This window comes from Bubalus kerabau, chromosome 1, assembly GCF_029407905.1.
Source record: "Bubalus kerabau isolate K-KA32 ecotype Philippines breed swamp buffalo chromosome 1, PCC_UOA_SB_1v2, whole genome shotgun sequence".
In the NCBI taxonomy this organism is placed as follows: domain Eukaryota; kingdom Metazoa; phylum Chordata; class Mammalia; order Artiodactyla; family Bovidae; genus Bubalus; species Bubalus kerabau.
In genome coordinates this window covers 250,142,339-250,168,611 of record NC_073624.1, presented here as the reverse complement: position 1 = coordinate 250,168,611, position 26,273 = coordinate 250,142,339, and the positions used below count along the sequence as shown (strand labels likewise).

At 36.3% G+C, this 26,273-nt stretch overlaps 1 protein-coding gene across 10 annotated transcripts in view; it reads right to left on the bottom strand.

The window, feature by feature from the left end:
* Positions 1-26,273, bottom strand: part of ZFYVE16 (zinc finger FYVE-type containing 16) — a 61,109-nt gene that overhangs the window by 19,514 nt on the left and 15,322 nt on the right. For 8 of the 10 annotated variants that reach the window (XM_055562826.1, XM_055562829.1, XM_055562825.1 and 5 more), the window contains 13 exons: positions 24,949-25,057; positions 22,048-24,317; positions 20,076-20,172; positions 17,046-17,207; positions 14,208-14,350; positions 12,039-12,414; positions 10,722-10,844; positions 6,869-7,024; positions 5,278-5,502; positions 2,686-2,768; positions 1,616-1,720; positions 1,101-1,248; positions 412-492 (listed from right to left, as the gene is read on the bottom strand). In XM_055562826.1, coding sequence (XP_055418801.1) covers positions 412-492; positions 1,101-1,248; positions 1,616-1,720; positions 2,686-2,768; positions 5,278-5,502; positions 6,869-7,024; positions 10,722-10,844; positions 12,039-12,414; positions 14,208-14,350; positions 17,046-17,207; positions 20,076-20,172; positions 22,048-24,317; positions 24,949-25,018 — 4,039 coding nt within the window. In that variant the 5' untranslated portion in view covers positions 25,019-25,057. The remainder of the gene's footprint in view (positions 1-411; positions 493-1,100; positions 1,249-1,615; positions 1,721-2,685; positions 2,769-5,277; positions 5,503-6,868; positions 7,025-10,721; positions 10,845-12,038; positions 12,415-14,207; positions 14,351-17,045; positions 17,208-20,075; positions 20,173-22,047; positions 24,318-24,948; positions 25,058-26,273) is intronic. The other 2 variants (XM_055562831.1, XM_055562830.1) reach the window with 2 other exon arrangements.

Sequence of the window (26,273 nt, the reverse complement as noted above, 5' to 3'; positions counted from 1 at the left end):
AGGCCAAGCAAATACTTACAGGAAAATCTGGGGAATGAGATGTCCATAAGTACTTTAAAAGGCTCTAACATATATCTGGGAGTTCAGGAGGCCTCATGCATGTGCAATACTGAGTGCACGCCCAGGGTGTGTGTATGCTAAGACCAGACCTGAGAAGACCCTAAGCTCTCACCTCAGACTGACCTTCAGGCTATAAACAAACAAGAAATGCAGGTTAAGGCAGAGTTGTCAGGCTTGAGGTAGACCCAAATATTAGTCATGTTCTAATTCTTGGCTGAGTGATGATTCACGTAAGTTTGAGGTATTATGCTTTGTAACTTATATATATTCTTTTGTAAGTATCAAATACATTTTTAAAAGCAGATAGAAAACATATTTACATTAAAGCAATCTTAAAGAAGAAACTCATACCTTCAACTATGCTGGACTTAGCAAGAAATCCTGAAGATGCTTTTAGAGCTCCATTGAATACCACAAAGCTTGCACCTGTCACTAATTTTTAAAAAAAAAAACACAATAATAATTATGTTTTAAACTGCTCTTTTTATGCTATATGATATTTGTTAAATGCATGGTCAGAGAAGTTCCGCCATGCCACATAGTGCACCCAATGGAAAAAAAAGTGGAAGAAAGGTGTGTGTATGGAGGGGTACTGTTTAAATATACACACAAGCAAGAAGTCTCTGAAAGGATATACCAAAAATTGATAATGTTGGTTTTGTTGCCTGTAGGGAGTGGAAAAGGGTAGTTTTATAAATCATTCTTACACTTATCTACCCTGTGCTTCCTGCTAATAGGCATTGCAGCAGAGCTTGCAAAACACTCTGGCAAAAACACTCCAGAGAACCCACTATATGAGACACACTAAACCTGAAGACATCAAAATAAATACTGTACTCCAAGTCTTTAAACCTAATGTTGCCCAACACACACAAATTAGAAGCAATTTTTTTCTGTTTCTATAGCTAAATATTTAAAGCATACTGTTTCATCATCATCAATTCAGCAAATAAGTAAAACATCTATATATATTTCCTCTTTGAAAGGAATTCTATTTTTTAAGATGGTTTTATGGATCAACACTAGGAACCAATACTCACCTTTTCTAGGATGGCCAGTAGCACTGTTGGCCTGTGTCTGATAAACTCCATCATTCTGTATACAGACCAGATGAGAATCTGCTTCTGTACTGAAACTGGCTCCAATGCTAATGACATGCTCATTAGAAGAATTTATCACTTTCATTACCTAGGGAAAAAATACTCATTTAGAGACATTTTTAACATTTTATGCCTTTATTAGTTACAATAATTCAAAGAGTCATATTTCTGACCACCTTTATCAAGCTTTTAGTCTGGACAACTCCCTGAGAATGAGTCAGAAACAAATGTTTTAAGATAAAATTACCTCAATTAAAAAACAGATAAAAATAGTAAGAAAAAGAAAAAATAGGATTAAACATATCCTCTACTAGGAAACAAATCTTAAATTTCAACAATAACTTTTTCCTGCCATTATATATTAGTCCAATTCAGAACAAGAAATTTAACACACTTCTAAAGAAATCTAATGTTCAATATTATTTTCAAAACTTGAATAAAGTAATTACACTTACATCACTGTATTTTTTCCGAGGTATTTTTATGCAGCTCTTCCCCATTTCCATATGAATCAACAGCTGATCTATATTATGCAAGGTATACTGGTAATTTCGAAGGTCCTACATAAAACAATGATATTTCATAAAACTCAAACTACTATCCATGAACATTTACCCATTCATTAAATCCTTTTTTTAAAGAGTATCTGTCATTTTTAAACTTGTTATACATAACTATCAAAATGCCATCCAGAAAGCAATGCCAACTTCACAAACAAACTAATCCTTCCAGCTACTTTATAATAATATAAAAAATATTCTCAGGAAGAACTCTGTAGTATTTGAGGGTGTTCTAATCTTTTCTTTGGGGCTTCCCTGGTGGCTCAGATGGTAAAGAATCTTCCTTCGATGTGGGAGACCTGGGTTCAATCCCTGGGTTGGGAAGATCCCATGGAGAAGGAACTGGATACCCAGTATTCTTGCCTGGAGAATTCCATGGAAAGAGGAGCCTGGCAGGCTACAGTCCATGGGGTCACAGGGTCAGACATGACTGAGTGACTAACACTTTCACTCCTCTTTCCAGTTACAGATCTTCCAAAATATGTCTTCTAACTGAACATTTATAAATAAAAGCAAGTCCACTGAAATACTTTTCTATAATAAAAGGTAAACACAAAATTAGAGAAATTAGAGGTACAAGGGAACCAGAAATCATCTAATCCAGTAGTTCCTAGTAAAAATGAGATGACTTAGGCCAGTTTGCTCAAAATTACCAAACTGAATGACTATACTTTTACTAAAACTTCAACAACTGTGTAAACCTCACATTACCTAAATGTGTAAGCACTGCAGCTGAATGAATGAATCATAGGCAATCTAAATCAGGTATACATGAAGACATGTGTTCTAAAAGCACTTCATCAAGAAAGCTCATTATGTTAAATAAATTAGGATTTATTATAAATGAACTTTCATTATACCAAATATGCCAAATTAAAATAGAAAAAAATAAATATATAAATTTGCTAAATTAATTTGTTAAGTAACAATATAAGAATACTTAATAAAATAGTTCAATTACTCACAACAAGTAAGTTCATAATCGTGTGTCCTATTTCTCCAAAAAGAGGTTTTCGGCCTCTGATACTTGTTAAAGGAGCAGGATATGCTATATATAAGAATAGAAAACTGGTTACCATCAACAAAAACCAAAAGAAGCCTTGAATTTATTACTGTTAATTCTCATTTTTCAAAATTTATGAATAAATACCACTTATTCGGATCTTTGGGGAGAGTAAGAGGTGACATTAACACGTACTGGGTATGTACTAGATGCTACATTGAACTGGGACCTCTATATACAGTTTCCTATTTAAATCGCATTAACAACCCAATTAGGCAAGTGTATCTACTTTACAAATGGGAAGTAGACAGAGGTTAATAATCCTGTGGTTTCTAAGCTAATAACTAGTAAAAGAGATATGTAACCAGGATTGCTCAATTCCAAAGCACTTAATCTTTTCATCATACATGTTGTTTACAAACATTATAATGTCTGGAAAATTACCATAACTGGCTGGACCTCTATAAAATTCTCATAATTTAAAAAGAAACATTCTGAAAATTTAAAACAAAGTATGAAGAATTCAAGGTTTTTAAGGCAATTGTAAATAATGTTCAATTGTGTTAATTTATGGTGATATAGTTCTTGGATCAGCATGATAAAAGGAACATGTAGGAAGACAGTGCAAAGAAGTGACGTGGAATCTGTCACCTAACTACTCTTCTCTTTCTCTAGGACGCTATAAACACTGCACACCAACAGAGAAAAGTACCTCGGTGGCAATGCATCAGGACTTCTGGAAGAAAAGGAAAGTAAGAACAGGAAGATAAGACTATTTCTATGATGGTAAAAATCAGACATGTTAAACTGGGAATTTCAGTCCTCAGCTTAAATAAACCTCCAACTCACATCTTTGCTACATACAAACATATTTTTTTAGTTTTAAAAAATGACAACTAAGCTATTTGGATGACAGAGAATACAGAAAAAATGTAAGTTGTGGTAAAACACATTAAAATGGGAAACAGTATGATTAAGGTAAAGGCTGACTTTTTTACTTCATTTTATATGAATAGGGAGCATCCAATGCAACTTGATAGAGGTAATTTTACCTAAAAAATTAATCTTCAAAAGGTTATGACTTAGAATGACATTCTGTCAGTTACAAAGGGACTTCATAAAACATCTAATTCAACATTTAATGATATTCCAAATAGTCTCAACATAAAAGTGCAGGAAATTCCTATTGGAAAATCACTAATTTCAGACAGTTTTCAGTCTTTAATCTTGGGACTCTAACTTTTGCCATGAACTTCTCCATAGGTATATTATCTCTACAACAAAATAATCACACACATACACACACACCCCACAATTTCAAATTCTAGTCTAAAGTGGCATGAATACCAGTAACATCAAAATGCTGGTCTATCTAAAATCCAGCAAAACACAAACAACTCAGAAAACAGAGACTAATTAACTTCTGTGTATAACTGGTAATTTTTCTCATTACCACTAAACAGCTGTCATAGCTTTCCAGCTCCAACCTGATATTTTGAGAAGTCTTTCAAAATATTACTCTGTGATTTCCCTATTTTCAGTATAAGAAAACCAGATTTAGTATACAGAAGTGATACTGGCAAAAATACTGGCCAAATTTATAGATTATTATGTTCCATAATGATTTAAGATTAGCCAGTATTTTGACCTAACTTTCCTAAAATAACATTCAAATATTAGTATCAGAGACAAAACATGAGCCTGAATGGATGAAACACGTGGCTCAGAATGCTATCTCTTAAGCTCTTTGGTTCACAGTACAAAACCTGAGATGAAAGTTAATTTTTCACTTCTTACAACACAATTTAATAGTATCACATATTTAAATCTTAAATGGTAAGAACCACCCCCTCAAATTAGAGTTTAATACATTTGCCAAATAGATTTAAATGTATGTCTCTTTCACGGAATTTGTCCATTTTGAAATAGTAATGGTCACTTTTATAACTTCTCTACATTTAATTTTTCTCCAAGAAAATATCCATTCAATTAGAAGCAAATGCCTAAATTTCCCTTATATGTGATATACTTTACATGCAATAAATAAATTATTCTTTTCTGTGAGGGATAAAGAAAGGTGTGAATTCAAAAAAGTTTAACACAGAAATTATTTTAGCTTAGAGATAACCTTAGAAATATACATAAGCCTTGACCATTACTTCACAGTCATTTATGTCTGTCATTATAGTATGTACAAATTGGGGTGGGGCACAATGATTTATCTTCTTAATATATAAGCAACATAACAAAATGAACTCCTTAACAGTAAATACTTTCAAGAAAACTTTTCAAGGTTTTCTGTGTTTTGTTTTGAAGTTCAAAAAAAATTTTAAAGTAAGTTAATAATATAATAATTAGGAACATCTACATACTCATAACATATCAAGGTTGTCTAGACTAATCTTATACCAGAGGAGGGCTGTTTTAGAATTTTAAAAGTACATCAAAACAAAAGTAGTCCCATTAATACATTAAAAATTCATTTTAATGATATGTGAAATTCTTATTTACAGTCAGTATATGAACCTATATAATTTATTACTCTAAAACTTACCTTTATATTCTGCACCCAATCTCAACATTAAACGCATAGGAAAAACCTTTGCCCACGGAATCTCTAGCTTCTGGATAAGAATTCCACAAAGAAAAGGATTACTTGGTAATAGGAGATCGTCAAGTTTCTGAAAAGTAGGTGTAATAAATAAAAATCCTCCATGATCCTTGCTGCTGAGAAAACTCTCAGTAAAGGTAATACTGTCCAAGTTTTCTATGTATTTTCCTAGAAATAAAATCATTAATAAAAAGACTTTAAATTGTTTTCAAGTGGCATTCTGAGTCTCAATGTCCCAATATAAACTTTCTTAAAGAAAAGCAATATATTTTCCTTACTTTCACTCTTAAAGAAGCATTAAATACCTTGTGTGCACAAAGTTCAGTTATTTCTGAGGACTGGAAATTGTAGACAAAAATTTGCGAATGTTTCTAACCAGAGGTGTTTTTAAATTTTTCTCCTTACTTCAAGGTCAAGTGAGTCATCATGTTCCCCAAATCTTATACAGCCTTTCCATGGTTTTAGTTACCTCTGGTCAACTATGGTCCAAAAATATTAACTGGACAAGTACATAATCTCTTGCCATCCTGCTCTGCCCCAGTGGGATGTGAACCACACCTTGGATCATCTGTCCAGCATGTTCACACTGTATATGCTACAGGCCATCAGTCACTCAGCAGCAGTCTCCGTTATTAGATCAACTGTTACAGTCACTGTGCTTGTGTTCAGGTAACGCTTATTTTTCTTAATATTGGCCCCAAGGCACAAGAGAAGTGATGTTGGTAATTCGGATGTTCTCTTACTCTGCCTAATTTATAAATTAAGCTTCTTAATAGATATGCATGAAAAAATAGTATGTGTGTGGCTTTCCCAGTAGCTCAGCTGGTAAAGAATCCGCCTGCAATGCAGGAGACCCTGGTTCAATTCCTGGGTTGGGAAGCCCTCCTATGAAGGGATAGGATAGGGTACCCACTCCAGTATTCTTAGATGTCTCTGGTGGCTCAGACAGTAAAAAATCCGCCTGCAATACAGAAGACCTGAGTTTATTCCCAGGGTTGGGAAGATCCCCTGGAGGAAGGCATCACAACCCACTCTAGTATTCTTGCCTGGACAACCTCCTTGGACAGAGGAGCCTGGTAGGCTGCAGGCCATGGGGTCATAAAGAGTCGGACACGACTGAGCAACTAAGCACAGCACACATATATATATATTATACATATACATATATGCTATTTTTCATATAGTATATATCTACTACAGAAAAATAGTACAATAGGGTTCGGTACCATTTCCAGTTTTAGGCAGCCACTGGGGTCTTGGAACTTATCCCCTGCAGATAAAGGGGGACTACTGTGTAGACACATAAAAAGATCAAGAAAGTAAATATATTTACCTTTTAAAATAGAAAAAAAAACAATGAAGACACTAGTAAAATGCTAGATTTAAGGAGACTAAAAATGATAACTAAGCTCTTTTAGGTAATGAGTAATCTCATCATAAAATAAACCTTTAGTACAGTTAGCACTGCTAAAAGCAAAAATGCCCCTCATTTATCCATCCCCTGGCCTGAACAGTTAAAAATAAAATACTGTACCTTTCAGAGCATCCTTATAAATGGTGATAAACAGTCTGAAGATGTCCTTAGGAATAGTATCTTCATTTGGCAAACATAACAATAGAATAATAATTTCTGCCTGTCCCAAGCCATGCAATCCATTGGTTGAGAAGTACCAGTATTTGTCTGAGGAATCTTAAGTGACAAAAGCATACAACTATAAATGTCAACTTCTAGTTGTCCTTTGCATGAAGCACAACTTTTCAAACTCCTTATTTCCCCAATGTTCTCACAAAACTTAAACTGAATTGTGTAAGATGACTTGTGTAACTATGTAAGATTACTTCAATAGTTTTGGCCTCAGGTCAAATAACAGGGAGGGAACAGAGCCCCGCCCATCAACAGAAAATTGGATTAAAGATTTACTGAGCATGGAACCGCCCTCAAAACAAGATCCAGTTTCCCCCTTAGTCAGTCTCTCCCATCAGGAAGCTGGCATAAGCCTCTTATCCTTCTCCACCAGAGGCAGACAGAATGAAAACCACAATCACAGAAAATTAACCAATCTGATCACATGGACAAGAGCCTTGTCTAACTCAATGAAACTATGAGACATGCCCTGTAGGGCTGCCCAAGACGGACAGGTCATGGTGGAGAGGTCTGACAAAAGGTGGTCCACTGGAACTCCCCCGGTCGGTAGGTGCCCAATACGCTACTGGAGATCAGCGGAGATATAACTCCAGAAAGAAAAGAAGAGACGGAGCCAAAGCAGAAGCAACATCCAGTTGTAGATGTGACTGGTGACAGAAGTAAACTCCTATGCTATAAAGAGCAATATTAAAACCAATACAATATTGTAAAGTAATTAGCCTCTAATTAAAATAAATAAATTTAAAAAAATAAATAAAGAGTAATATTCCAAGGAACCTGGAATGTTAAGTCCATGAATCAAGGCAAATTGGAAGTGGTCAAACAGGAGATGGCAAGAGTGAACACTGACATTTTAGTAATCAGTGAACTGAAATGGACTGGAATGGGTGAATTTAACTCAGATGACCATTACATCTACTATTGTGGGCAAGAATCCCTTAGAAGAAATGGAGTAGCCATCACAGTCAACAAAAGAATCCAAAATGCAGTACTTGCATGCAATCTCAAAAACGACAGAATGATCTCTGTTTTCAAGGCAAACCATTCAATATCCCAGTAATCCAAGTCTATGACTGGGGCAGTAATGCTAACGAAGCTGAAGTTGTACAGTTCTATGAAAACCTACAAGACCTTCTAGAACTAACACCCATAAAAAATGTCCTTTTCATTAGAGGGGAATGGAATGCAAAAGTAGGAAGTCAAGAAATACCTGGAGTACCAGGCAAATTTGGCCTTGGAGGACAGAATGAAGCAGGGCTAATAGAGTTTTGCCAAGAAAACGCACTGGTCATAGCAAACACCCTCTTCCAACAAGACAAAAGACGACTCTAAACATGGACATCACCAGATGGTCAACACCAAAATCAGATTGATTATATTCTTTGCAGCCAAAGATGGAGAAGCTCTATACAGACAGCAAAAACAAGACAGGGAGCTGACTGTGGCTCAGATCAGACCTTATTGCCAAATTGAAGAAAGTAGGGAAAACCACTAGACCATTCAGATATGACCTAAATCAAATCCCTTATGATTATACAGTGGAAGTGACAAATAGATTCAAGGGATTAGATCTGACAGACAGAGTGCGTGACACTGAACAGGAGGCAGTGATAAAGACCATCCCCAAGAAAAAGAAATGCAAAAAGGCAAAATGGTTGTCTGAGGAGGCCTTATAAATACCCGAGAAAAGAAGAGAAGCAAAAGGCAAAGGAGAAAAGGAAAGATATAAGCATCTGAATGCAGAGTTCCAAAGAACAGGAAGGAGAGATAAGAAAGCCTTCCTCAGTGATCAATGCAAAGAAATACAGGAAAACAATAGAATGGGAAAGACTAGAGATCTCTTCAAGAAAATTAGAGATACCAAGGGAGCATTTCATGGCAAGATGGGTTCAATAAAGGACAGAAATGGTATGGACCTAACAGAAGCAGAAGATATTAAGAGGTGGCAAGAATACACAGAAGAACTATGCAAAAAAGATCTTCATGACCCAGATAATCATGATGGTGTGATCACTCACCTAGAGCCAGATATCCTGGAATGCGAAGTCAAGTGGGCCTGAGGAAGCATCACTATGAACAAAGCTAGTGGAGGTGATGGAATTTCAGTTGAGATATTTCAAACCCTAAAAGATGATGCTATGAAAGTGCTGCATTCAATATGCCAGTAAATTTGGAAAACTCAGCAGTGGCCACAGGACTGGAAAAGGTCAATTTTCATTCTAATCCCAAAGAAATCCAACACCGAAGAATGCTTAAACTACCACACAATTGCACTCATTTCAAACACTAGCAAACTAATGCTCAAAATTCTCCAAGCCAGTCTTCAACAGTACATGAACCATGAACTTCCAGATGTTCAAGGTGGATTTAGAAAAGGCAGAGGAACCAGAGATCAAATTGCCAACATCCGCTGGATCATCGAAAAAGCAGGAGAGTTCCAAAAAAACATCTATTTCTGCTTTATTGACTATGCCAAAGCCTTTGACTGTGTGGATCACAATAAATTGTGGAAAATTCTGAAAGAGATGGGAATAACCAGACCACCCAACCTGCCTCCTGGGAAATCTGTATGCAGGTCAAGAAGCAACAGTTAGAACTGGACATGGAACAACAGACTGGTTCCAAATCGGGAAAGGAGTACATCAAGGCTGTATACTGTCACCCTGCTTATTTAACTTATATGCAGAGTACATCATGCAAAATGCTGGGCTGGATGAAGCACAAGCTGGAATAAAGATTGCTGGGAGAAATATCAATAACCTCAGATATGCAGATGACACCACCCTTATGGCAGAAAGTGAAGAGGAACTAAAGAGCCTCTTAATGAAAGTGAAAGAGGAGAGTGAAAAAGTTGGCTTAAAACTCAACATTCAGAAAACTAAGATCATGGCATGTCATCCCATCACTTCATGGCAAATAGATGGGAAAACAATAGAAACAGTGACAGACTTTATTTTGGGGGGCTCCAAAATCACTGCAGATGGTAACTGCAGCCATTAAATTAAAAGATGCTTGCTCCTTGGAAGAAAAGTTATGACCAACCTAGACAGCATACTAAAAAGCAGAGATATTACTTTGCCGACAAATGTCCGTCTAGTCAAAGCTATGGTTTTTCCAGTAGTCATGTATGGATGTAAGAGCTGGACTATAAAGAAAGTTGAGCACTGAAGAATTGATGCTTTTGAACTGTGGTGTTGGAGAAGACTCTTGCGAGTCCCTCGGACAGCAAGGAAATCCAACCAGTCCATCCTAAAGGAAATCAGTCCTGAAAATTCATTGGAAGAACTGATGCTGAAGTTGAAATTCCAATACTTTGGCCACCTAATGCAAAGAGCTGATTCTTTTGAAAAGACCCTGATGCTGGGAAAGATTGATGGTGGGAGGAGAAGGGGATGACAGAGGATGAGATGGTTGGATGGCGTCACTGACTCAATGGACGTGAGTTTGAGTAGGCTCTGGGAGTTGGTGATGGACAGGGAGGCCTGGCATGCTGCAGTCCATGAGGTCGCAAGAGTCAGACACGACCCAGAGACTGAACTGAGTAAAAATCTTTAAAATATTACTTCAAAAATCACTGCATGTAAAACTGCAAAATTTATTTATATAATATTTGACTAAAAAATCAATATCCAATACTGCTTATTTTTTTACAGTTGCCAATCAAAATTTAACCTGACAATGAAATTAATTATTCAGAAATCCTGCTTACCAATTAGGCAAAGAAAAATAAATCGTTACTTACAAAATGCTAACTTGACATTCACAAGTAGATTAGCATTTAAGACAAATGTAACAGGACAAGAACCTTCGCCTTCAAGAAGCAAAATGATCTGTTCATGAGATGGGTGTTCTTCTACTACAGGCACTAAAACATGAAAATAACATATTAATTAGAATAAACATGTCTCCTATTAAATATGCCTATCACAAAAAAGCCACATTTATAAATCCACCAATGACTTGATCACAGTTAAAAAGCAAAAACACATCTCATGAAATCAATCAACCACCAGACAACTGTTATACACTGCTAATTTTTACTTTTCAATTTATGTGAATATATTAATATTAGAATACATATAAATTCTGATCAATTATATATATAGTCTATGCACAAATATGTTGATTAAATAGCATACTGATGTAATTTCAGCACCTTTAAGCTTTTAAGACAGTTTTCTAAAGTGGACTCCAATCTGCCAGCCACTCCAATTAAAAATTCTGAAATTTGCAACTCTAAAAGTAGTCTAGACCCAAATTGTATATACTGCTTGCTGTGATGTGCCTTAGGTCAGAGATAAGTGGCTAAGAAAGAGCTTGACAATCAACAGGAAAATACACCAATGGCATGCAAAGGACAGGGCTTACAGCATTGTTTTGCCACCATCACTAGGATCATGAAATAGCTCCTACTTACAGAACAGAGATCCTAGGCTTCATGCTACTACACTATCAGGCACAGAACGTAATCATTTCATGTGGGATGCAGTGTAACGCCTGCAGTTACATGGATGTATTCTTAGGGAACTATTCCAAGGTGGGAGATAGCCACAGAATCTTCAGCTTAGAAAGGTCCTTGGAGACCACCTAAATTATCTTCTTTTACAAAGGAAGCTGAGGCCCAGAAGATTAAATTATACTTCAAGTCATAGGTATATTATGTAGCAGACGAGGAACTAAAATTTCTATTTCTGTCATCCAATCCAATATTCTTTTCTTTAGGCACTATGCATCTTAAAAAAAAAAAAATGATATGGAGTAAAAACTAATACAAGACTTAAAGTCTATGAATTTCTCTGTTGTACCGGACTTTAAATTAGGGACCCAGATACATGAATCACATTCAAATCAACTCAAGAGGTCAGATATTTTTAGAACTGTTTTTATACAGTAAGACTTTTTGCAAACTAGTGTTCCATGCCATCATACATATTTCAACCACAGTAAGTTTAATAAAATACATTTCACATATCAGAGACAAAATTCATCAATATATTCTTCTTTAAAAAAAACAACAACAACAAAACTCCTTTTTAAATGTAAATAACTGCTATCCTACCTGCTCCCTTTTCTCCAGATGTAACCAGAAGAGGGGGCAAGCTGTCCTCATCATCAGGTAGAAGACTAATCTTATTGCAAACATTATTATCAATACTACACAATAACCTATAGTCTGAAGTACTAGCAACAGGTAAACTGCTGTTAACCAAGACGTCAGTAGGACCTGATGGTTCCTCGGTTTCTGCAAAAACATCATCATCTAGTGTAAAAGAAGCAGATGTAGGCAACTCCTCAGTTCCTGTGTTTGTTGGCAGTTTTTCCACAGGTGGAACCTGAGAAGTAGGACTTCGAATTATCTCATTTCTTGTATCTTCTGTCTCACTGTTTGGTTTTTCCACTGGAGTAGAATGGGCATGATCCACTGTGTTTACCATCTGTGAAATATGAAGGAAAAAGCCCAAATCAGTTCAGGGTCTCTGCTCAAATGTGAAATATTGATTGTAGACAGTCAAAGATATCTTTTGAAAAAGAATAAATAAAATCAAAATGGGCTCAGAAATTCTTTAGAAGCCAAATTTCCCAAGAAACGGTACCATCTTGCTTCTAAATTCAAGAACACAGGTTTAGCTTTACTATATGCTCAGGTAAGTATGACTTTAATTTTATAGACTGGAAAAAGGAGGCAAGGAGAACTTCAGGATCCTATTCCATACCACAAAGTGAGCATGCTTATTAGTGCAACCCAAGGCACTTCTCCTAATAGACGAAAAAGCCTGGCTGGGAGGTGGCAAGGGAGAGGAAAAGGGAAGAAGGCAGAGAGGGGAGTGGTTAGGAAGCAAAATGGTAGATATATTCCACAACAGTAGCCATCTGGAATAAACTATACATCAAATCTGCTTCAATTAAGCCCCCCTTCCCTTTTTTTTTTAAGACTGGCCAAACCTGAGTCAGTAGAGAACTATTAATGAACTCAAGTAATACTAGCCTCTGTAAAAATTCCATTTTGTTAAAATATTGATTGAGGGTAGGTGCTAGCTAAGGAACATACTTTTGGTAATTATGGCTCCTTATAAAACCTAGCTCTTGAACTCTTACTGACAAACAACATTAAGTTTATACGGTATGGGAACTTGAAGAGAGGATACATGTGCATCTTGTCTAATGTATGTACCCTGGATAAACCAGGTAACTGGCTCAGAAGAGATGCTCAATAAATCTCTGTTTAATGAATAAACAAGATTTCTACTTCATATGTTCATATTTGCTTTTGTAAGTACATTACTATTTTACAATTAAGAGTTCTTAGTGGGTTTGGATTCTATGTCTTCTATTTAACACCTAATATGTCTGTATAAATATATACTACCATCAAATACTTCACTGAATGTTTGAAAATCATTAAACAAATTAGTCTAAATTGCCTTACTAAATCTCAGTTCTATTTCCCCATACTAGGGGTTCTCAAAATGTGGTCCAGGGATCTCAACACCCTTTCAGGAAGTCAGTGAGGTCCCAGGATTTTCTTCATTTAACTAAAACATATCACAACAGATTGAATTTAGAAGTAGATGTAAGAATCTATCTTCTATTAAGCCAGATGTTAAAGAAATTCACACAAAATATAAAACAATGTTATTCCTCTCACTAAAGTTTTATTTTGAAAACTTTTCATAAAAATATTATTTCTATTAATGAATTTTTAATTAATTTAAAATTGTCAGTTTTAATTCAGTAATTATCAATAAATATAACCCACATAACCTACAGTTCTTTTGCGTTCTCAATAATTTTTGAGAGCATAAAGGGGTCCTGAGATAAAAAAAAATTTTAAGAATCACTGCCTTAAACTGACATTAAAAAATAAAATCTAAAATATATTCACTACATCATGTTTCTCATTTAATGAAGCTCAAAGACTTTTTAAAAAAGTACTCTAGTAATCAGGGGCTTCCCTGGTGCCTCAGTGGTAAAATATCCATCTACCAATGCAGGAGGTGCAGGTTCAACCCCTGGGTCAGGCACATCCTCTGGAGAAGGAAATGGCAACCCACAACAGTATTCTTGCCTGGGAAATCCCATGGACTGAGGAGTCTGGCAGGCCATAGTCTGTGGGGTTGCCGAAGAGTCAGATATGACTTAGCAACTAAACGACTCTAATAATCATGCAAGGAATTACCTATAAAATAAAATTTTACTAAATTAACAAGTCATTCTTTAGATTCCTTACCAATGGCATATCGGGTAAGAGAGGATTCAAGTCTTCAGGACATCTTTTACTTCCAGATGATAATTTTGTTGTATCTGCAACTTCACCATTGGGCAATATACCATCTGCAAACCACACTCTCTTCTGTTCTTTGGAGCATAATCCTAGAATCAGTTTAAAAAAATAAAGCATTTTAATTTGATATTGCAATGATTTAATATTAAATAGGTCAGGAAAAGTTTTCAAAAGCTTTTTCTAACTATTGGCAAGCCCTGCATTTCAGGGTTTCAAGGCCTACAGAAATGGCTTTTTGTGATTCATCTACCCGGAATAGTTTTTTTCCTAATTCCTACAAAGGCAGGGCTGGCCCTAGGAATCCCGAAGTCAGAAAAAGAGTAGACAAGAGACGTTATACCTTAAGGACATCGTTATACCTTATACCTTAAGGCATACCTATACCTTAGACGTTATACCTTAAGGCAGATTTAAAGCCTACATTTTTAAGGCTAACTTTGTGAGTATGGAGACCAAATAAAATTTAGGGACTAAGACACAGGGAGGGGAAATGTAATAGATCAGAGCATGGTAGATAAGCAAAGGGAAAAAAGTATTAAGAACAGAAGAAAGAAGCATAAAAAATCTAAAAAAAAGAAATGGGATCACTTGTGCATCGGAGGTCAACTTCTACTTCTAACAGAAGCACATGTTTTGTTCTTATAATGTTGGATATTTACATTTTTTAATACAATTAATTTATATTTCTTAATAGTAATTAATATTTTCCTCTCAGATTTGGAGGAAATAACTAGATGTCAGCATATCTGTTCCCTTTTGTTAAAAAGCATCTATGGAGGAAGGTTATGAAAATTCCTACCAGATTTTAGAACATATAAACATCAAAAGGACCAACTTTCCATATCATAATACAAATAACACTGAAAAAATTGGACTCATACATAATTTCTGCAACGTGGGTGGATATATTTTAAAAGGTATCTTTTTTGTATTTGCAATGCTTCAGAATTTAATAATTTTAAAGTCAATATAAGAAAATATATAAATATTTTAAAAAGTGGACTCATCATCTTTAGAGTTATAATAACCATACATGCTGAACCTCATTATTTAAGTTACCATGATAAATAGAATATAGCTATTAAGTGAGAGAGAAGTGAAACTCAAAATAGTTGACAGAAATACTTGAATTCGTCTGACAATCAGTTATCTTCTAGCATGTTACAGACTAACAGTTTATGTTAAAAAATATACACAGTACTGAACAGCACAGGGAATTACACTCAATATTTTATAATAACCTATAAGGGAAAGAATCTGAAAAAGAATATATATACATATGTAACTGAATCACTGCACCATACACCTGAAACTAACACAACACTGTAAATCAACTATACTTCAATTTGAAAATTAAATGAAAGTCTACACAGGTTTTACTCAAGATCCTAAACTACAATAGGTTGTAAAAAAGAACAGCGCCCAAAGGTTTTTAAATCTTTAAAAGTTTTTTAGAAGATATAAGAAACATTTTTTATTGTAGTGAAATACATATTTAAAAATAGATTTTTAAGGAAAGGGAGACATGCCAATTATTTATCTATTATCTTTCAAATCCAAGCCCACCCTTCTATATGGTGCTCTTTGATACTCTTTGGACATCTGAAAGGTGCAATTCCCAGCCCCCCATGCTAGTTGGTTCTGGTCACAGGTACTAATGACAGGCACTGGCTGAAGACTGAAAGGTGGGAAGAGAAGGAATTCTTTCTGTTTCTAGTTTCTGCCAAGATCTCTGCAGCAGCACCACCACCAGATATACCTAACATGTCCCATGAGTTTCAGTACTCCTTACATCAATCAATTAATCAAGCTGGGAACAGTCCTTCAGTCATCTTAACACCAATCCTATGAGGCTCCTCAGTGGTCCCAGCATTTGCCACTTGGTGTTCCTCTAGAAGCAACAGCACCAGCCGCATGATGTGGTACCCTAATCCATGAACACCACGTCTGAGAACCAAGCATCTCCTGGTATTCCTGTACTGAGTTCTAGTAACACTGACTCTCCCCTTTCATTCTCCCAACCCTAGGGATAGCAGCTGCTTCCTGCACTTACTAATCTCTGAGTCACTTGTTCAGTCACTCAGTTGTGTCTGACTCTTTGAGACCCCATGGATTGCAGCACACCAGGCCTCCCTGTCCCTCACTATCTCCATGAGTTTGCCAAACTCATGTCCATTGAGTCTGTGATGCCATCCAACCATCTCATCCTCTGTCGTCCCTTTCTCCTCCCGCCTTCAATCCCTCCCAGTATCAGGGTCTTTTCCAATAAGTTGGCTCTTCACATCAGGTGGCCAAAGCATTGGAGTTTCAGCTTCAGCATCAGTCCTTCCAATGAATATTCAGGACTGATTTCCTTTAGGATTGACTGGTTTGATCTGCTTGCAGTCCAAGGGACTCTCAAGAGTCTTCTCCAACACCACAGTTCAAAAGCATCAGTTCTTTGGTGCTCAGCTTTCTTTATGGTCCAACTCTCACATCCATACATGACTATTGGAAAAACCACAGCTTTGACCAGATGGATCTTTGTTGGCAAAGTAATGTCTCTGCTTTTTAATATGTTGTCTAGGTTTGTCATAGCTTTTCTTCCGTCCTTGAGCGTCGCTTGAGCATGCCCTTTTTGTTCTTCTACCCTTCTAACATACATACCCTTCTAACCAGTCCCCTGTATTAAGTTCCTTCTGGCAGCTAGTCTAGGTTCTCTGTTCTCACTAGATTCCTGAATACTAGAAAACGTCTATTTTAATAATTTATCTTTAATATTAGACAGAATTTTCTTCTAGTTACCTTCAACACTTGGTTGTTTAAGTGCTGAGATTGGTAAAGTTGTAGGTGAAGGTATACTTGATGTTTGAGTCTCCTGAAGAGGCTGGACGGTGGCACACTCATCAGAATGATTAGATTTAAGATTAGAACCAGTTGGACTCATCATCCTTTCAAATGCCTGAGCTATAAAGGGAAAAAAATTCATCTCAGATGTTTTTAAACTTCAAAGTAAGTTATGATAAATATTCTATTTTTCAAGTTGTAAGGAGAAAGAAATCAAATGGCTAAACGAGAAGTGGCACGTGGGAAAGATAACTTTCTTACTTCCTTATTTTAGTTGGCAGCATTCTACTTCAGTATAAGCTACCAATTAGTTAATTCAATATAATTTTGGCTTATGTTTGGTATCTACTAAAGAAAATCATTGTTATTTAATATGACCATCTGTTTTTGCCCTTGTACCCTTAGAGTCTATTTCCAGTATAGTTCCTAGTGATTCTTTAAAGACATAAATCATATCATATCATTCTTCTGCTTAAAATCCTTAGTGGCTTCCCTACTAAAATGAAAATTTAAGTTGTTACAGTGGCCCACAAGACCCTGTCTTAGTCTGCTGCTGCTAAGTCGCTTCAGTCGTGTTCGACTCTGTGCGACCCATAGACAGCAGCCCACCAGACTTCCCCACCCCTGGGATTCTCCAGGCAAGAACGAACACTGGAGTGGGTGGCCTTTTCCTTCTCCTAAGAAGGAAAATGTCTTAGTCTACATTTCTATAAATCCAGCCTCTGCTTTCCTAGTCAGCTGATACCATTTCTCACTAAAATCCTACTTACTCATCATGATACAGCCACTGAGGCCTCCTTGTTCTTCAACAATGAAGCAAGCACTCTTCTAGGTTAGGGTCTTTGCTGTTCCTGTTCTCTCTGCCTGGCATGTTCTTCCATATAGCTTTATTCTCTTATCTCCTTCAAGTCTCTGCTTAACATATCATAGTATCATAAGCCCTTATTCTTACCACCTTTTAAAATAACCACCTCTTGCCCCCAAATCTGTTACCATCTATCCCTCTTACACTTTTATTTTTATTTAGAATATTATCACCATCTGATATTCTCTTTGCTAGCCTATCCATCACTCCCCACATTCATAAGCTCTATGAGATCAAAACGTCCCATGTTTTGTTTTCAGCTGGATCGCTAAAGCACTGAACAGTACCTGAGCACTGCTGGATGGTTCTTCACCCACACAACATGGAACAGCACTGGGGGCCCTCCCGTAAGCATTTCTCCAAACTGATCCGCTACAAATGCTGCCACTGCTACAATAACCGTCTCCAAGCGCCACTGAATTAGCACCCTCATGCAATGACTTCCTCTAACCAAACAAAATCCAAACACAATACCCAGAGTTTCAAAGTAATTTCCAACCTGCCCTAAGTTTATGTAATGGCACTCACATGCATGCTTCTTCAAAACTTACACAGTTTTAGCACAACTTCCTCATTATCCAGTCAATAATGAAACTATCTTCTTCCTGGAATTTGTCCTAAAAGAGTCCTTGAGCCATTTTTCTCCTATTAGTAACATTATTTTAAATGATCATGTCTACTCTTTTCAACCCTAACGCTGGTGTTAAAGTAACTTATTTATGTTTTCTTGTGGTGTATAAATTAATGATAAACAGAGCTACAAATGAAATTACATATTATATCAAAACAGAAGAATAAAACAGATATCTAAATAAAACAAATCCATTGGAAATATTTTCTTTAATAAACCAAACTTGATCTCAGTTTCCTAGTTGGTTTCCTTAATGACTGTATCTTCTCTCCTGGATCCTCAGAGTCAGAGTATGTTCTAATGTTCACCTAAAAATCTGCCTTGTCAACTCGAAGAATGTTTCAAATCTTCATGGCTGCTTTATTTTTAACTGAGGAGAGATAATTATGTTGCAGCTTGCTCTAAGATTTCTTAATTCTAGCAGATTGCTTGGCGAACAGTACCAGCAGTAGTCTTAAAGGCTACTGAAATGGCATAAGCAAAAGATATATAAGTACTTAATTTCTTCATAAAGACTGGTGGTATTGTGGAAATATTAAAAGATTTACACTCTATTATCTTCCAGAGCAGAGGTCAACAGCAGGGAGTAAAGCAGCTTACCTCAGGCTAACAGACTCACATCAGAGCTTTTTGAAGAATTGCTGAAAAAATTTATCTTCATTCAAAAGAGAAAAACAAATTATTATCAGGTATTTATTCTCCTGGCTAACAGGAAGCAGTACCTGAGCTAGTGCACAGGTCTGGTCTTAAAAGTCCCAAGTAATATTTGCTGGGAATTAAACTGTCAACAAATCTTTAAAAATGCCAAGAAGTACTCAAAGGAACAAACATGTATTTGAAGAAAAAAACAAACATACACATATATAGACACATACACAACTGTGAGAACTAAAGTAAGACCACCAAAATTTTTGCTGATAATAATAGTAAACTAGCTAAACATACAAACAAAATTATAAAACTGAGAAAGGAGAGAAAAATGCAAAAGACGAAACTGTACAAATAGTGTAACAGTCCTAAGAATTTATATAAAAATTATAAGTATTACTATCTTATCTTTCATTCCCACTGTAGGTTGTAATTTTCCATAAGGTGGGAACTATTATCTTGCCTTATGCTATTAATACATAAGACTGGGTAATATTTACTGGTAGATATTCTATAAATGTTTAGATTAAGATGATGAGGATGACAATGATGGTGACAAAAGCAAACAGGCGGATGAAATGCAGCATTTAGGGACTTGGTACCTGTTAAAAGTTAATGAACTGCCATTCCAGAAACTGAATGCTTCCTTTCCAGACTGGTAGTAATAATTGTGAGAGTGGAACAAAAAGAAGAGAAACCAAGCCTTGGGATGTCCCACCTAAGCCAGATAAGTCAACACTAGGTCCTCGCCTTAAGAAAATAAAGAAGTTTATCTTTGTCACAATCTAGTTGTTTTTAAGATATATTCAATTACTGGAAGAAGAAATGTCAGGTTAATACTCACCTTTACTAATAGTCTCATAGCAGACTACACATACTCTTGCCTCCTTCTCTAGATACTGCAATTTACACTTCCTATTACAACAGACACCGCAAAATACCTGAAGAGAATAAAACATCACATTTGATTTTGTTTCAAGCATGGTTATACCTACTGGAGGCAAACACCATTTTTCTGATTACATGACAATTTTTCTAATCATCATAATCATAGGTAATTATTAAAATGATTCTTTTTATTTTTATTGTTTTACTTAAATGCTGCTGCTGCTGCTAAGTCGCTTTAGTCATGTCCGACTGGAGTGGGTTACTTAAATGAGGTTTCTACAATTTAAAATTGTTACTGATGAGAATTCCTTTAAATCAATTACGCTAATTAGAAGAGAAAAAAACTGTCTTAATAAGTTCACAATTTTAAAACCTTTCTGTCATCCTTTACAACCCCCCTTTTTTTAAAAACTTTTTGGCTGTGCTGCATTGCATGGGAGATCTTCAAATCCCAATCAGGGATTAAACCCAAACCCCATGCAGTGGAAGTACAGTCTTAACCACTGGACTGTCAGGGAAGTCTCCTTCCTTTACAACTTTTAAAAGTAGAATGTTATTCAAAAGAGAAACAGACTCAGATTTATAGAGAACAAACTAGTGGCTACCACTGAGGAAAGTGGGGAAGGGCAAGACATGGGTAGAGGATTAAAAGGCACAAACTAACAAGTGTAAAATAAACTACAAGAATATGTTGTACAGCACAGGGAATATAGCCAGTATTTTATAATAACTACAAATGGAGTATAATCTTTAAAAATTGGGAATCACTATGTTGTATACTTGAAGCTTTCATAATACTGTAAATCAACTATACTCAATTAAAAACAAACAAACAAACAACACAAATAGAGGGCTTCCCTGGTGGAGAAGGAAATGGCAACCCACTCCAGTGTTCTTGTCTGGAGAATCCCAGGCACAGAGGAGCCTGGTGGGCTGCCGTCTATGGGGTCGCACAGAGTCAGATGCAACTGAAGTGACTTAGCAGCAGCTGGTTTACATTTGGAGAAGGGAATGGCAGTCCACTCCAGTATTCTTGCCTGGAGAATTCCATAGACAGAGAAGCCTGGGGGGCTACAGTCCACGGGGTCGCAAACAGTCGGACACAAATGAGTGACTAACACATACACACACACACACACTGGTGGCTCAGTGGTCAAGAATCTGTTGGCCAACGCAGGAGACACAGGTTCCATCCCTGATCCAGGAGGATCCCACATGCTGCAGAGCAACTAAGCCCGTGTGCCACAACTCTTGAGCCTGTGCTCAAGAGCCTGAGTCGCAACTACTGAGCCCATGGGCTGCAACTACTGAAGCCTAGCACCCTGGAGCCATGAGCCTCAACAAGAGAAATCACTGCAGTGAGAAGCCCGCACGCTGCAACTAAAGAGGAGCCCCTACTTGCTGCAACTAAAGAAAAGCTGAAAATGCTGGGGAAAAATGCAACGGTATTTCTATAGGCAAGCCTTAGAATTCACAGTCAAGACAGAACACAAATGAAGTCATCTTCAGTGTTCTGAACCTCGTGCAAATCAATCTGCTTTTTTTCCTCAGTGTTTACCTCAGGTATCAAGTGTTAACACTAGCTTGCAGAGTAGTCCTGAAATTAAGTATTCAAGGATAAACTGGAATTAAACTGAATTCCGTACATCTGATGTGTTAATGTCAGGGAGAAAATGACACATAGTTAGATTTCACAAAAATTAGTGTTCCTCATTTCCCAGTATGTAATACCCATGACTGTGTGATATTTATTCAAACCTCAAGCAATCTATAAAAATGGCAGGGCTTTATATATTTCCACATAAATGAAAAACAATGATTTTAAATTAACTGAATCTTTTAATCATCTATTAATCAATTCTTCTGTCATGTAACATTTCATTTAAAATGCCTCAAAAGAATAAAAGACAAACATTTTAATAGCTTACTTTTCCGCATGCTCGGCAATGATGTCTCCGTTTCGTAAAAGTAAATTTGACTTGGCAGTTCATACAGTTTGGAGCTTCTGAATCAGGAACCCAAGTAGGTTGTTTCTGGCCCAAAACAAGGCCATCTTTGCAAGTGTTTGCAGGAAGAGATTCTTCATTTGCAGTTACAATACTGGACCCACCTTCAAAATTACTTTCTATATCAATGTAATTAGAATCGAAGCTAACCTGAGGATCAGTCACAGAATCTGTAGTACAGGTTGCGACAGTGGTATTTGCTGTCCTGGGTTTACTTTCAGGCATATTTGGAACACCCAGTTTATTTGGTTCCTTTGAACTCCTTGTTCTTGACGGAACACTAAACAATTGCTTAGGCCTGGCCCCTCCAACATGCACAGATTGACTGTTACTATCAGAGGCTGATAAGTCATTTGTAATCTCAGACTTACTGCTAGATAACCCTTGTTCAACTGTAACTGTACTTTTTTCGCCTAAAGAAAGGCTACCATTTTCAGCTGTATTTTGTTTATCAATTGTTTCACAAATCATATTAATACCAGGACTTTCCCCAGTAGCTCCTGCTTCAGCATCAAAATATATATTATCAATATTTCCATCATCTAGGCCTTTCATATCTATCTGATTCATTTGAGATTTTGCATCATTTATATTTTCTTCAAATGATTTTATGTTACTCGTCTGAAGATACTGTTCAGTGAGAAAGGCATCAAGTTCAGCATCACTAATTGGTGCACCACTTTTCATGCCTTCATCAATGTTAAAGTAATCTAAGTCTTGTCCATCAATATCATTGCTTGAAAAAGTGAGACCTTCACAATGATCAGGAGATTCTGGGGCACTAGCACCAGAAAGCTCTATTTGAGATTCTGCAGCTGTATAAGAACTGCTGTTATCAGCGTAATCCATAGATTCAACTCTAATCACCATCTGGTTAGAATCTACCTTTCTATCTCCCATCTTTTCAGTTAATGGCTGATGAAGTATGTTTTTACATTTATCCTGTTTCAAAAGATCAGTCTCCTTCAAAGATTCCCCACCTGAAGTAACTTTCTTCTGTATTTCTTCATGTACAGTCACTGCATCCTGTACATTATCTTTATTTTCATTCTGGGGTAAAAAATCACCATGACCTTTACTGTCAATTAAAGATCCACACAAAGACCCAGGTACTGGAAGACAGGACAATGAGGAGTATGTATTTTCACTTGAAACATGTAAAGCTGAAGCAGAATCTTGGATTACATCTTTATTATCATTAAGATCTACATTTCTTGAGTCTTCTTTTGCAGATTCTTTTATAAATACAGCAGTCCTATCTTCCTCAAAGGAAAAGTCAGGTAACTTGGAATTTTCATCTCTTAAATTTGAATCATTTAAGCATAAACCTCCATCTTCTGGAAGACTGCAAGACAAAGCACTTGTGCTGCCTCCTTCTTTTAAACATTCTGTGGCAGCTTTAACTGGCACCTCTTCCTCCTCTTTTACCAAACAGCCAACAGCTTTTACTAATTCACATGGCTGGTTCTTGTGCTGTGGGTGGTCTTTGGCATCACACGCTTTGGAACTTTGTTGAGTCAAAGCAGATGGCATGTTAAAATCAGCAACTGGTTCTGACTGACTGGAGATCTTTTTATCCTCTAAATTTTCTTCTTCATTGTAATTACATGAATCTGAAAGTGCTATATCTACTTTTACACCAAATTCTGTAGTTCCACTGATTCCTCTGTTTTGTAATTCCGAGCTGACGTCGTTCTGTTCCTCTCTGACTGCATTCTTACCATGGTCTGCTGAAGACACACAGAAAGTTTCCGACACTGAAGATAAATCCAGTCCAGTCAAGGAATCTGCACTAGACTTCAAATCATCTGGCAATAATTTTTTAATATCTTCTTCACTATTAGTTACATGAACTAAATTACCCATGTCACTTATCAGATCACAGACAGGTTTACTACACCGTCCCATATACAGAGGCTGGATTTCATCTGCAGTGCCGCCATCCACAGAAGAAAGGAGATCAAGCCCTGTTACATTCTTTTCATTTTGTAAAGAAGTTAGTCCCTCAAGTACTTTTTCACTCAGGGCAATCTGATTTGTCTCATAACCTGTTTCTGATGAGACACAACAATTAATGCACTGTTGATCCTTTGGTAGCAATGAAGTTACTTGTGAGGCAGTCAACTCTGAAGAGACTGAATAGTGCTTAGAATCATACGCCTTTTGTGCATCTTGGAGATAATCTTGTTCATCTAATTAAAACAGGAATATAATGTTAGTGATGAGACCCAAATCAAAATTATTACAAAGATATTATGGTTTCTACAACTTCTAAGCTTGTTTTTTTAGACCAGAGATAGATTACTCTCTTGCAGAATGGTAATAATTTCAGGATTATTTTTATTTGGATTTAAACTATTTGGGGTTTTTACCTTTATTTATGTACATGTCATAATATGATAGAAACTTTACTTAAAATAACTCTGTTGCACTATAAAAACCAGACTAAGGAAGAGCTGAAAAACAATCTAACTTCTTTGTGCTGCCCACCAGTTTCCCTGTCTTCATCCTAAGATGTGGAAAACACTGTCTTTCATAGTAATGAAATACCAATTTTATGAAGAACTCACAAGTTGCTTTTAGCTGGTTCATATGCTGGTTTTAAAGGTCTTTCTTTTACCTAAATTTATATCTGGAAAGAAACTTTTAGTTTTCTTATTTCTATGTCTGGCTATTGGTTCTATTCAGTATAAGAATATACTAATTCATTATACAGAGATATGTGAATGTTTTACAGAAGATAACCATGTGACCAAAATTGAAACCGTATTTTGCTAAGAGTACTAATTACTGATATTTTAAAATTACATTAATGGTACAAACCTGGATTCTGTTCAAAATCATCGAGAAGTCTGTCCAAGTCACTGACTGCTGCTTTAAAGTAACTGTCCATTCTACTTGTAGACTTATTCAGAATTTAATTCTTGTGTGGCTAAAAAATACAAAGTATGATAGTTCCTTTAATTCATTATATTCCTTTAATTCCATGTATTGCATGCCAAGAAACACAGTCAGGGAACAGACACAAATAAAATTTAAGAGTATTGCTTTGAAGAATCTGTGATATATCTGAGGAAATTCCTCTATACATACAAAGATGACATGAAAACAAACTAGCAATATAACATGTATATATAAACTACTGTCAAATTTAAAACACTCATCTAAAAACAAAACAAAACAAAACACTCATCTAAATAACTCATAGGTCCAAGAATTCATAGTTGAAAACTAAAAATAGTTGTAAGTACCATGTATCAAATAATATAAAATATACTACATATAAATAATACTGCACGTAAAAACTTGTGAGAATCAGCAAAAGTGGCACTTCAACAGATACACAGAGACTTAGATGCTTAAACTAGGAAAGAAAGAACGGAAACAAATAAGCTAAGAGCAGAAATTAAAGAAACAGAAAATAAGCATACAAGAGAGGTACAAGAAAACTAAAATTAACTTTATGAATAAAGTAGATAAACCTTTGATTTGTGGCAGGAACTCCACCAAATAAGCCTAAGAGACCTTGAAGGAATCTATCAATGACTAACGGGACAATATAAAAGAACACAGGGGCTAAGCTGAAGGCGATCCCACTGGCTTAAATGGGACAAAGTGAAATTGACGTCGCCCAGTCGTGTCCAACTCTTTGCAACCCCGTGGACTGTAGCCTACCAGGCTCCTCCATCCATGGGATTCTCCAGGCGAGAATACTGGAGTGGGTAGCCATTTCCTTCTCCAGGGGAATCTTCCCGACCCAGGGATCGAACCCAGGTCTCCCACATTGCAGGCAGACGCTATAACCTCTGAGCCACCAGGGAAGCCCTAAATGGGACTAGTGAACATCAAATAAATGAGGCCTGACCACAAATCAAATGGATTAAAACACACACCAAGAGAGCATAATGATACTAAAAACAGAAACAAAAACCACCACTCATTAGAGGGTTGCTAGGGCAGTAACTCATTACTCTGAAAACTGATATATTAAGAGAAAATAACTAAGAATTTATTTTGCCCTTTATTTACAAAACGTACTTTAGGATAACAAAATAGCTGCTAAGGAAGAGTTCTTTAGATAAGAATTCCAGTTGATAAATGCAGAAGGATATTAACATTTAAAAAATCATCTCTTCACAGTCCCTAAT